Consider the following 14,182-nt stretch of genomic DNA (forward strand, 5'->3'; position numbering starts at 1 on the left):
TTGGAATAAAACAACAAAGGTAATATTTTTGGCCTGTGTTTGGGCTGTATATTTATAATATATACAGTACATGTATTTTTTTTGGTCCCCAAGAGGAAAAGTTTTTTGAAAATGTAAAAATGTGTTAAGTTTTTCGTGATGGGTAGGTTTAGGGGTAGGTTAAGTGTAAAGGGATAGTTTGTACTGTATAAAAATGAATATGTCTATGGAAATTCCCCATAAAACATGGAAACATGTGTGTGTGTTAAAGTCTTAAAATTATTATGATATGGAATTTGTTCTAATATTCATATTGTGTCTGACTGTACCCATATTGTTTGAATGAGTTCATGAGGTTACTTATGATGTCAAGCTGTGCATTCATTGTTTACTCACTCATTAAAAAAGTCAATGCTCGTTTAATTTTTATGTAGACGTAACAGTACATGCATAGTAAATACTGGAAATATGCAACTTAAAGGGATAGTTCATCCAAAAACTTCTGTCATCATTTACTCACCCTCAAGTTGTTCCAAACCTGTGAATTTCTTTCTTCTACTGAACACAAAAGGTTTAGAACAACTTTAAGGTGAGTACAGTAAATGATGACAGAATTTTCCTTTTTTGTTGAACTATCCCTTTAATGCAACTGAATGGTTGCTATAAATTATCAAGACGTTTTACATTTGTTGACCTGGTGGGTATTTTAACATGTTTATTGGTGGGCTTTTGTGTGGGTGGTCCAAGTTACTGATGCCATTTCCTAACCCTTTAAATATCACTGACATGTAATGCACCCTCACTCTTTTATTGTATATAAAATTCAAATTAGTATTTTATATTATTTTATACTTTTATATTATGTAATCAGTATCCCCAGTCTCCCTCTCGCAGTCTTCTACCTTTCCTTTTTCTATCGACTCTCTGCCCTGCACCCTCTCTTCAAGATTTTCCATGAACAAAGTCTGGCAGCCAAAGCCTTCTGATTTTTTTCCACGTGAGCTACAGCGGGCGCACGTTTAGATACACAACCGTAAATATGAATGAAAGCTCAGAAATGCTTTCTTTCTCTCTTCTTTTCACTGAGGGAATAAGTTATGTCTTATTCCCATTACTTTTTCGAGGGACATGGGGCCAGTAAATTTACTTTTATTGGGAGAGCATGAACTTTATTCCCAGGGCCCTTCTCAAATGGATAACCCCTTACCTGCAGCGCAAGTTCCTTTCATTTTGAATGTATTTTACAGCTTTGGATATGCTAAAGTTATGAAATAATGTCTTAGTGAAGATAGTTTAATGATATACATAACATATAATGATTTGTTCTGTTGATATGTGCTGAGATAAATAGGTCATGCATAAGGAAAGCAGAGACAGTTGTGTACAGTGAGATTTTTATTGATATTCCCCGGCTCACATGGAGTCCCTGTGTTTTCCTACACCTGGAAGTTAGCCGTGAGTAATGCATAATTACTCGAGGTTCCCCACTCTCTATAAAAACACACCGGCTGTGTTAAACAGGCATGTTCTTGTCATTTAAACAGCCGTGTTTTCATTATGATCTATAGGCTTTGTCTTTGTAAATCACAAGGTGTGACAAATCGCAAGCACATATCAAAACATGGTGGAAGAGCTTTCTTGGATGAAGGTGGTTCTTTACTCTGCTTAGTGATTATATGAGTCATGTTGTCAGTTTAGTGGTGCTCTGCCAGTTCTTTGAGCCAACACTGATTACAGCATGAACTTCAGTCGCTTTTTTGGCAGACGAATGTAGATTCACGCGGAGAGCAATAACATATAAAGTAAATAACAGTGGTGTCAGGATTCAGTTTTATACATTTCACACAAGCAGATGCATTCACACCCAAATGTATTGAAACACGCACACACTGAGTGTGAAATCAGAGTGCCACTTTAGTATTCAGCACAAAAACCTCTTGTTCAATAAGCACAGAAGTTTAACCAGGCGCTAATCACTGAAATAGTACAGTATTTAAATGAAGTCTTTTTAAATGTTTTAATTACTTAAAAAGTATTATTTTATTTTATTTCATTATATTGTGCTATTATCACCCTTGTAAATCAGGTGGTAAACCGAATGTCATTTAACCCTTAAATGCATGAATGTTTTGTCAATCATTATTACACATTCGGGTGAATCGGTAGAGATCCATGCACGGATGGATCTCTACCTGTCGCGATAATATAAAACTCTCCTGATATTAGAGTAACAATTACAGAAGAATAAAATAAAGCATATTTTGTTACCTTTTGGAGCTTGGAAGGGCTCAGTTTGAGCAGATGTTTTATTCAGTCATCACTGTCCTCGTCAGAGCTCATTTCCCAGTACATTCAGGATCTGCCTCATATTCGCCATCTCAAACATATTCTCAAAATCATTTTCAACATCTTCAAAGTCAATATTTAATCGCTGAGAGCTTCTTCACCAGATCTACCATCAAATGACAGTGACACTAATATTTGATTGCGTTCAGTACTTGCTCTGCAGTAAATCGCTGAGCCATTTCAAGTTTTGCTGATGATGCTTCCTATTCTTTTGTTTTCTGCCTGCTGTAACTATGAGTGAAACGTCACTTCATCATTGTGTATCAGACATTGCCACCTTGTGGAATAAAGGTGTATTGCACTTATTCAGCCATCAAATATTAAATTATTGTTGTGCAGCAAAAAATATACTTACACTGTTACACACCTCGGGTCGTTAGCGACCCTATACAATTTTTACAAAAAATGAATGGGACAACAGGCGTTATTTTATTGTTTATAATCTTTTATTCATTTTATTGTTTATAATAAATTGACTGAGGGATATTAAGAAGGTTGATGTCTAAATTTAAAAAATAAATGAGCAGGAAGGTAGTGAATGACGTCTCGGGTCACTAAAGACCCAAGGTATGCGTTTAGGCGTTAAGAGTGATGTGTGTTTGCAATTTTTATTAATCATAACAACAGTAATTCATTAAAAGACGGAGAACAACATTCTTTTTCATAAATATTGTGGTAGCCTGCTGTATCCTCCACAACCACAGACTCTACAGATGGGGAATTGCACCATGCAAATTGTCTTTAGCAGTAATTTTGTGGGTGTGTTTGCGCCGATACCTAGTTGGCATAATTCCTTTAGTGTATTGGATGCTGAAACAAGGCAGACAGCATGTGCAAATAAACAACACTATCAGGTGATGCAATTCATTCTTTGCTTACTTCCCCTAATCACTTGTTGTCACACCTTGTCTTGTCAGCTCTGTTTGTTATTGAACGATCAGTACACATTGTGGCTCAGTGACTAGAAAAACAAACATAGACTATTTTGCGCCATGTACGTTGTCACCTCCCGTCCTAATGGGCTCCTAACAGCTTGACCTTTCTGCTCTCTTTTGTTTAGAAAATCACTCAACTGCACATTGTATAAACAAATCATCTGTGAGGGTTATAATACACTCGTACAGACAATATCCAGATTATTTGCTTCAACGACAGCAGTTGCACCCAGTGGACGTGGACCTTTAAATTGAGAAACTGGAGCCCGAGCCTCAGCGTTACTCTCAGGGGATGTGACAGGGTTAATGCGGAGTGAAGAGATGGGGGAGATAATCTTCTGGGTCCCTGTATAGATCCTAGATTTAATTGCACAGTCAATCAGGCTTCTGTCAGATGTTGGTGGATGTAGAGCTGTCAGGATACCACCACCATTTCAATAGTCAAAACCACTCTGACATTTCATGATGACCATTTAGATTCTTTTACTCTCTGCTCAGATCACGTGTCTAGACTTTGACTATAGTTTGCATGCCCGGATTCTCTCTTTCTGGGCGATCTCAGGGGTCGCAGGGTTGTGTCCTTTGCTTCTGTAATAGAGGCTGCTATTGTGGTAGTGTAACATGAGGACTCTTTCCTCTTTTACTTCGTGGCTCCTAATGAGAGTCCCTTGGTGGCTGTCTTTCCCTTCCTCCCGAGATGCAGTCACGGACCACAGGCTCCCCGTATATCAGGGACAAACCAGTCCACTGTTACTCATATTCTCACCATTGTTACATATATTGCCACTGACCCAGGTCAAACTTTATCTGAGGAGAATACCTGACTGTGAATTGCATCTTCTCTTTTCAAAATGATTTCTCATGTCTAGTCCTTTATAATCCATTATACAAGCTTTTATGTGTCCTACATTTGGCATGCAGAGCAGTCTCCAAAACCTCAAAGAGTGTGTGTGTGCAGACACATAGCCAATGAAACACTCAATTTTACAAACTCAAACACTACTCTGGAATGCCCTCATACTTACTGTAACAACAAAGTTAAGATGTTTTGGAAAGTGTTTCATCAAAAACAGCATAATATGGACATTAGCATTCATACTGCATGAAATGGCAAGCACACAGTCATTGAGAAGTGAAATGCAAGCACCATCATTGCTTTCATGGTACACATAGTATCGGAGATGAAAATATTGAGTATTAGAAACTCCAGAGGTGCATGTAATAACTTTATATATGCACATAAAGTATGACATGAATTTGGATGAGATCAGAAACTCTAAGCACATGCATCACAGTGGAGCCCATAAAATATTAAGGAGAAATGATCTAACACTAGAGTGTAGGAGGGATCCTTTAGTCATGGAAAAAAACAGTGTGTGCATGTTATGGGACAAATTATTGGAAAATATATTGTGCACAAGTAGGTAGAGAGAAGTATGTTAATTCAACTAAACATGAATTTTCAACAGTATACAAGAGTCTTCGTGTATTTTCAGTCTTAGTGATTATGACTTAAAAGAAGCTGGTTTTAATAGTTTCATTATAAAAGTGCTTGATTGAATGTAGAGAAGTACAGGGTTCAATGCGTTTTCATGACTTTTCCATGATCTTAAATTTCATAAAGATTGATCTAGATTTCCATTTGTATGTCAGGAACCATTCTTTGTAGTGTACAAAAGTCCATAAGCAGACAGACTGATGAAATCATGCTGACTTGCGGACCAGTTTTACTTTACTATTTAGGAACTTAATAATTTCCATGATGTTTCCAGAGCTGGAAATCACATGTTTTCCATGATCGTGGGAGACCTGAAGTGAGCTTATCGACAATTAGTTTTCTTAATGTAGGCCAGTGAGCCTCTTGATCTTAAAATGAACTAACTGGAAATATCTGTTCATAAAATCAGGCGTCAGCAGTAAGATCTGCTTCAAAATCACATTTCTGCACAGCATGGCTTTCAGATCCCAAACAGAGTATCTCACTGTCCTTACTGATCAACCTCCCTGCTATAGCTCCTTTTTAAGTGGAGCGGCAAAAAAAGTTTAGTAAACGTCTTAAAGAGGTGTTTTTGACTCCTTAATGGATGGAGAAGGAGGGAGAGTTCCTAAAAAGATGGAAGAGGCTTCAGGCCAGGCAGATTGGAGATGGTTTCCAGAGGGGAATATCTTGATATATATATATATGCATATATATTGGACTCCAGCCAGGGCATGTACAGTAACACTGATGAGACAAATCCATTCTCCTTACTGTGTTAGTTAGTATGCGGCACTGCCATCTTCATGAGCTTAGCTTCTTAACAATTCTCAATGTTTTAAATCACGCCATTGTTTAGTCCAGGTTATTAATTTTAAGTCATCTGGTGATCAGCTGACCCCCCTCCACATGCATCAAAAAGAGGTTTGATGTTGAAATAGCTGACTTCTCGACCAAGACATCCGGCAAAGATCTTCTTCTGTTGTTTGTCACCATATATGTTCTTCTGCATGTAAGCATGCACATGCAGTAGGATCTAAAGTCAGATTTTTTTTCTCCATTTATCATCCTCAAATCGTGCTGGATAACATTATCAGGCTTTACACAAACTTGCGGAGTTCATGTCTATAGAGCTCCATTTCCTGATTTGTGTTCCTGAGTCAACATATTTTATTGATCCTGGAACAACATTCCTGTCTGAGAATTTAATCCTAACCATATCCCTACCCCTACCCCAATACCTAAACCTACCCATAAGTTATCCCCTAATATCAGAGGGAAATGGTAGGTGAATAACACTGATGTAGAAGCACCTAACCCGGATTGTAAGCCTAAACTTGACAGAAAGTGTAAACTTCCCTGATTGGTTGATTGAAATGTTATTCCAGGATCAAAAAAATATGTTGATCCAGGAACATGTTGCACTTGGTGAAATCAGCCACATGATAAAAATTATGTTTTGGTAAATCATAATTATGAGATAAAAAGTTGAAATTTGAGATATGAAGTCATTATTAGATGAAAAGTCGAAATTATGACAAAAATGTGTCATAATTGACTTCATATCTCATAATTTCAACTTTTTTTATGTTATCATTAATGTTACTTATAATCTTATAATTTCAATGTTTTTGTCATGATTTTCACTTCATCTCATAATTTTGACTTTTCATCATAATTATGAATTATCGTAATATCTCATAATTGTTCTTATGCCGTAGAAATTGGCTTAGATGTCAGTTTGACTGCTGCTTTCATTAAAACAAAAGGGGACAACAAATAATAAGAAACTCTAAAATTCTTGTTTAAATTGTCAATAACAATTAAATAAATAAATAATGTATTAAATTAGAGAGATACGAAGTAAAAGCCTTTTCCTCTGTTCTCCAGAGTTTTGGGCCCTTTTGTTTAATTGTTTGCGGATGGTGTTGGCTACACGCCCTCAAGAATAGGACACCCTGAAGGATTAAACATCCATCTTGGTAATGTTTAATGTGCATCTTTCTCAGGTTGATTTCTCTGCTACTCAGCACACGGGGGAGCATTTTAAGACTCCTCACTCCTTCCTGTCTTGACTCAATAGGTTTAGCAGGAAGGTTTTAGAATCCTGTAGGAATTCCACGATGTGCTGGTTCTTCAGAGCATGTTGAAAAGCATATCATGTTTGTGTGTGTGTGTGTGCTTAGAACCTTCTCTTGTTCTTGTTGCATCACTGTCACGGCTCAGTCAACTGTTTGTGTAGCAGCTCACACTTTTCCTTTAATTATCACTCACTTCCAAATGGCACTGATACGTAAAGAAATGCCCAGGACTTCCTTCTGTTTACACAAACAAACCCCACGCTTAGTAAGAAACTCAAACACACAAACACATGCACGCCGATGAACTGACTGGAGTGTGTTCATGTGTATGTGTGCGTGCAAGACAGGAAGAAAGAGTTGGGGAAGAAAACGAATATTATGCAAAAATAGGTTGTAATTCTCCACAACAACTGTTCCTCCTTGTCATTTAGCTTTCTGTGGGTGGCCACAGTTACCAATGCATTCTCCTGTGACGCACATGCTGGAGAGCTGTGAAGCTTTTTTTCCCACTGTCACTGTTTCTGAATTTTAGATTGAACTGATTTTACATTAAACTTGACAGGAGACATTTTTTTAATTCAACTTTTTCACTCTTACAAAACAGAACTGTACTTTTAGCGTGTTTATATACTACCATTCTAAGGTTTGGGGTCAGTGCCATTTTTAAGAAAATAATACTTTTATCCAGCTAGGATGCATTCAATTGGTCAAACGTGAGAGTTAAGACTTTTATGTTGTTACAAACAAAAAAAAACACAAATATTTTCACAACAGTTTTCAAGGTTTTTTTTAAGCTCTAAATCAGTAGGCTATTAGAATGATTTCTGAAGGATCATGTGACACTGAAGACTGGAGCAATTGGCTGCTGAATATTAAGCTTGGTGAACATAACTTCGTCTGTCAAAAATATTTAAAAAAATACTTCCGACCACAAACTTTTGTAAGATAATGTATATATTGAACGGACGCTACTGCAACATGGTCATGTGACAAAAATGTAATATACTACTGTTTAAAACTCGTTTAATATGTAAGAACATAGGATAATGCCTATTGTTTCACATACTATTTTTAAAGAATAGTGTGTAGTATGTAGTAAATGTCCAGTATTCAATAAATAGTAAGCTTGTATTCCATCGCAAACATAGCCAGATTGAGTGCTAATGTCTGGGTTGACGTTTGCTCCTCAGACACTCCTTTGACTTTTGACCTCTGACCTTTCACACGCCTGCTTTTCATTAACACCACCAACCATTTTAATTGATTTTTTTTTTTTTTTGTCTGTTTATTTGAACTGTTCATAACCTGATCATTGTTTTCTCTCATTTTATCAAACACGTTATTAAATGAAATTGTTTTGGTTTACCGCACTGCAAATCACTGGAGTCCAGCAGTGACTCAGTCTTTGCCTCTTTCTCAAAGTGTATATGGATGACATACGCTTTTGAGAGAACCACTCGTTCATATGGTTTAAATTACAGGGTATTATATGCAGACACAGAACAAAACATCTTTTATTATTATTTATGAAATGTTGAATGGTTTAAATGATATATCCAGGTCTGTAATATATTCCATTTGAATGTTTTTTTCATATGTTGGGTTTGTATTGTATAGGCTGATCAAATATGCCAAATTTGGCTCTGTGGGATTGCATTTATGTGATCCAGTGGTGCCTATTGCCCTCTAGTGTTTGGAGTTAGAATTACGGCCTTATAGGAATCCCTTCTGCCAAAATAAATAAATAAAACCTAGTATGCTTTGATGAAAGCCAAAGTAGGGGAGTTTGGACTGGATATTATTTTTTAAAGCCTGCTTAACTAACTGACTATAATTAACATGAACATTTCATTTTTATTTTGTTTTTAGAGAGGATTTTGACGAGGAAGGTTTCTGCCAGCCGTACAGAGGGATTGCGTGTGCTCGCTTCATAGGAAACAGGAGTATCTTTGTAGACTCGCTGCAGATGCAGGGCGAGATTGAGACCCAAATCACAGGTAGTCCTCCAAAGAAACATTCAATCCTTACAAAATTTGCTTTTTCCTGTGTCACAATATGAGGTAAATCTGGCCCTGACTATATTGTACAGTTCAACCGAAACGCGGCTGATTAAATCAGTTTGAAGCCTTAGATAAAACAGCTAGCTCGTGTATACTCTTTAAATTACCCTGTAAATTCCATGCTACGTGAATATAGTATCATTCAATATCATTCAGTACCATCTTATATATGTGCCATGGTATTACATCAGATATCGTCACTATACTACAGCACCGCCCACCTTTCTGTTTTTTTAAGAGAGAGTTTGAGGTTATTTTTTCCATGGCTAAATCTTAGTATCATGCACATGTTAACTGGCCTAAGCCTGGCTTCAGTTTTAAATTTGAATTGTTTTTTTGTTTTCTGTGAGAAAGTTTTCAATTGTATCCATTTAAGAACACATGACATTCACTGTGGTTAGAGTGAGCAGTCAATTTGTTTTTGAATCACACAACTTCTTGCGAAACCGCAACAATTCACTGGAACTTTAGTCTCTTTGTTGTTGGTGTGTAAGATATAATTTCCCTCGAATACACTAGACCAGTACGTAGCTTGTTGGAGTCCACAATGGCTCATTCCTGTTTTCAAATCTGGAGGAAACCACTGTATAAAAGACTTCTGTTTTTTTCCCAGCGGCGTTCACTATGATCGGCACCTCCAATCACCTGTCAGATCGCTGCTCCCAGTTCGCTATTCCCTCCCTGTGCCATTTTGCCTTCCCAACATGTGACCGCAGCTCTGGCATGGACAAACCACGGGATTTATGCAAGGACGAGTGTGAGATTCTGGAGAACGACCTTTGTAAGACTGAGTACATCATCGCTCGCTCTAACCCTCTCATCCTCAAACGTCTCAAACTGCCCAACTGTGATGACCTTGCCGCTTCGGACAGCCTCGATGCTGCCAACTGCATGAGAATAGGCATTCCAATAGCTGAGACCATAATTAAAAGTAAGTATTTTGTATAGTTAAAAAAAGATTTGTCATTTTATAGAAAATGAAATAAATGATCTTCGTTTCTCCTATTTTAGGCCACAAATGTTATAACAACAGTGGTTCAGACTACCGCGGCACAGTCAGCGTGACTAAATCTGGTCGACAGTGTCAACCATGGAACTCCCAGTATCCCCACAGCCACACCTTCCTGGCCATGCGTTACCCAGAGCTCAACGGGGGACATTCCTATTGCCGCAACCCTGGCAACAAGCACGACGCTCCCTGGTGCTTCACCCTAGATGAGAGTGTGCGCATGGAGCTCTGCGACATTCCTCCATGTGGTGAGACGCCCTGCTTATATTGATGTTAATCAGACATGTATTAATGTTAATCAAACAACAAAAGAAAACGAGAGAATCATTCACTGTTCCTCACTGAATAACATTAGTAACTAAATTAAGAAACAATGTATATTTAATTCATACTGTGAAGACTATGCAATGTTTTATTTTATTTTCATTTGATTACTTTATTCAATTTCTGTATAAAGAAAACTTTAACAATAACAACAATGCATTGCACTCCCATTTCAAGTGTGATGAGAATAATAAATGTGACAAAGTAATATGAGCTAAGGTTTTTTACATTTTTTCATGACTAATTATTATATGACTGCCAAAAGTTAAAATATTCTTACGCAAAATTTGGTTAAAATGTAAAATAGCTCTTATATGATAACTCGGTGCCAGCCACTGATCACACTATTTTTACAATAGTTTTACACACTATTTTGAAAATTACTATGCAGTGTATGGTATAGTTAGCGGTATGATAGTATTCCTTTCTGAAAATAGCCATTCTTGGGTAATCTGTGGATGATTTTACTCCAAAACATATTTTTATTGTTGTCAAAACAGAATTTTCATATTAAGTTAATTGTTTTTTAATGTATTACTTGTCCTCAGATTTGCCAAAGCATGGAGGCAGCAGTATGGGGATCCTGTACATCCTGGTACCAAGCGTGGCTATACCGCTGGCCATCGCCCTGCTGTTCTTCTTCATTTGTGTGTGCCGAAACAACCAGAAAGCCTCACGTCCACCGGCACCACGCCAGCCCAAACCCGTCCGTGGCCAGAACGTGGAGATGTCCATGCTCACGGCCTATAAACCAAAGGTGAGATGTTACTGCTAACAGATCAGAACTAACCCTGAAGGTGCATCTACACCGCAGAGTGATCATTTGAAAATTTTCAGCACTAAAAGCTGCAACTTCACTTGCCACCCACAATCCAGGCGCTAAATGCTCGGTAATAAATGTTTAAGTCATTACTGATTGGCCTAATTCCTTCAGTGAATCGGGTGGTAAAACAACACAGACCACACGTGAAAATAAACAACGCTATCAGCGCACCTATTTAGATTTTTATTCTTATACTTTTTGTCTATTGGAATTGTGCGGCATTCCCATAACGTTTGAATTAGTGTGCATTCCTGGGTGATGGGGTGGGGTTAAGGGGGCTGCACGAAACAGAGGCAAAATGGCAGGAGGGATGAGCATATGGAGGCAATCTCTTCCAGACCCGGAGAGGAATCTAAAAATAATCATATTGTTATCATTCCGCTTGGATCATTCAAAGCAGATTCGAATGAGATTTTCGCTTGAAATTATTTTTTCCCTGCTTTTTCGTCTTGGTCACTGATTAAAGTGACATTTTTACAAACGAAGAGATGATGCTAGTCCCATTCAGTTCCAGTATTATTCAGACCTTTTGACACCATGAAGTGCTGTTTGTATCTATAACACATTAAGACCTCTCATCTACAGTCTCAGCTGCAGGCCAAAGTTCAGACTAAGGTCATACAAAGGTCATACACTCACTCAAGTAATATCCAAAACAGGGATGAGACATGTTTAGCCTCAGGCAGAGTTGGCGCTAACACGAAACAGCTGCTTCTTTCAACAAAAAAAGAGACTCCTATCTTTTATTTGGCAGTATTCATGTCTCCTTTAAATGTAGCGGTGTAGCTTTTCTCATTTTTTTTATTTCCTGTTGCATGATCCAGAGTCTTGTCCATACCAATCACACAGCATTGTGCAAGTTACTTAGAGCTATATCACGCATATAGGGGATAAAAGAGTATAGAATCATAGTGACTGTCGTGTAAGTGGTAAGACCGCGTCTGCCAAGCACATAAACGTACATGACAGTCAGAATATTTTAAGAGCAAACAGATTTTATGCATGTCTGTGGTCAATGGCTGAGGTTGTAGCGTCTTGTTTTTCAGCAACATAGCAAAAGATGAAAAAATAAGGCTACCACAGCTACTATGAGTTTAAACTTACAAAAAAGATCAACCTGGCATGTATATGCGATGGCAAATTTGCCACCCCATACTTACCTTTCGTTTTCCTTCTCTTCTCTAGAGTAAAGCCAAAGAGCTTCCTCTGTCTGCAGTGCGCTTCATGGAGGAGTTGGGCGAGAGCTCCTTTGGTAAGATCTACAAAGGTCACCTGTACCTGCCAGGCATGGAACACGCTCAGCTAGTGGCCATAAAAACACTGAAGGACATCTCAAGTGCACAACACTGGGGGGATTTCCAGCAGGAAGCATCTGTCCTGGCAGAACTTCATCATCCCAATGTGGTTTGTCTTCTGGGTGTCGTGACCCAAGAGCAGCCTGTCTGCATGCTCTTCGAGTTCCTGGCCCAAGGGGACCTCCACGAATTCCTCATCATGCGCTCTCCCCATTCAGATGTGGGCTGCAGTAGCGACGAAGACGGTACCGTCAAGTCCAGCCTCGATCATGCGGACTTCCTGCACATGGCCATTCAGGTTGCAGCCGGGATGGAGTACCTCGCCAGCCATTTTTTCGTCCACAAAGACCTTGCGGCAAGAAACATCCTGGTTGGGGAGCAGCTCCACATCAAGATCTCTGATCTAGGCTTGTCGAGAGATATCTACGCCTCTGATTATTTCAGAGTCCAACCCAAAACGCTCCTTCCTATTCGCTGGATGTCAGCGGAGGCCATCGTTTACGGGAAGTACACCACAGACTCTGACATTTGGGCATTCGGTGTGGTTCTGTGGGAGATCTTCAGCTTCGGCCTGCAGCCCTATTACGGTTTCAGCAACCAGGAAGTGATAGAGATGGTGCGGAAAAAGCAGCTGCTGCCCTGCCCGGAGGATTGTCCCCCTCGCATGTATGCTCTGATGACAGAGTGCTGGCAGGAGGGTCCCGCTCGCAGGCCCAGATTTAAAGACATACACAGCCGACTCCGTGCTTGGGAGGGTCTGTCTTCCCACGCCAGCTCCAGCACACCATCTGGAGGCAACGCCACCACCCAGACTACCTCTCTGAGCGCCAGCCCCGTCAGCAACCTCAGCAGCCCGCGCTACGCCGGATACATCTACGGAGCTCCGCAGACCCTCCCGCCGGGACAAATCGCGGGCTTCATGGCAGCGCCGATGCCACAGAACCAGCGTTTTATACCTGTGAACGGATACCCTATCCCACCTGGCTATGCTGCCTTCCCTGCAGCCCATTTCGCCACGTCTCAGGGCCCTCCACAGGTGGTGCAACACTGCCCTCCGCCAAAGAGCCGGTCGCCCAGCAGCGCCAGCGGCTCAACCAGCACGGGTCACGTGACCAGCGTCCCCTCCACAGGCTCCAATCATGACGCCAACACACCCTTGCTTTCTCATTGTGTCACTCTGACGCCCATGACAGCAATGACGGGCGGCACAATGCCAGTTTTTGGACATTTTGCACAGAAGGCCATGCAAATAGACCAAAGTCAGGCAGCACTGCTGGCTGACACTAACAGACTGATGTACAGTGAATCCATCATTACTGCCGATTTGTGAATACATGATGTTTTGTCCTGTATATTGATAATTATTGATATTTTAATGGGGTTTTTTCTTCTTCCTTGTAAATATAAAATAGCCTGAACAAAATGCGAAAGTTTATATTTTAATGTCGTTTTATAAATGTGTCTTAAAGGAAACTTGTATGTTCACATATTCTCTGTGAAGCTTCATGCCACTTTTTTTCGGCTCAATGTGACTAAACGTGGCAGAACAGCCTTAAAATGTCCTTTTTTTTCAACCAGTGATGATGCCCTTTCAAGGTTATTTTCGACAGAGCTGTTGCTTTGTCATCCCGTTTGACTCCTTTTTCATTCGTCGACGACTTGAAAACTTCCCGGAAGACTTCTGAATGCCTTGGTCTCTGTCTCGTCATAGCATTTTGGACATATTGAATGAATATTGCATTGAAATCTAACCCTAAAGAAGAATTAAGGGTATCATTTTGCAAATCACCAATGCCTTAATATGGAAAAAAGATGTTGCTTTAATTATGGCCACCATATGTGCCTTCATTTTA

At 39.4% G+C, this 14,182-nt stretch overlaps 1 protein-coding gene across 1 annotated transcript in view; it reads left to right on the forward strand.

The window, feature by feature from the left end:
- The window catches only part of ror1 (receptor tyrosine kinase-like orphan receptor 1), a 111,960-nt gene extending 98,094 nt beyond the window's left edge, over positions 1-13,866 (forward strand). Inside the window, exons 5-9 of the mRNA XM_056258819.1 lie at positions 8,688-8,815; positions 9,492-9,809; positions 9,890-10,135; positions 10,760-10,968; positions 12,220-13,866. Of these exons, the coding sequence (XP_056114794.1) occupies positions 8,688-8,815; positions 9,492-9,809; positions 9,890-10,135; positions 10,760-10,968; positions 12,220-13,659 (2,341 nt within the window). The 3' untranslated portion in view covers positions 13,660-13,866. The remainder of the gene's footprint in view (positions 1-8,687; positions 8,816-9,491; positions 9,810-9,889; positions 10,136-10,759; positions 10,969-12,219) is intronic.
- The last annotated feature ends 316 nt before the right edge of the window (positions 13,867-14,182 follow it).

The sequence above is a fragment of the Rhinichthys klamathensis genome, unplaced genomic scaffold, assembly GCF_029890125.1.
Source record: "Rhinichthys klamathensis goyatoka isolate OS25496 unplaced genomic scaffold, OSU_Roscu_1.1 h1tg000160l_1, whole genome shotgun sequence".
Taxonomy (NCBI): domain Eukaryota; kingdom Metazoa; phylum Chordata; class Actinopteri; order Cypriniformes; family Leuciscidae; genus Rhinichthys; species Rhinichthys klamathensis.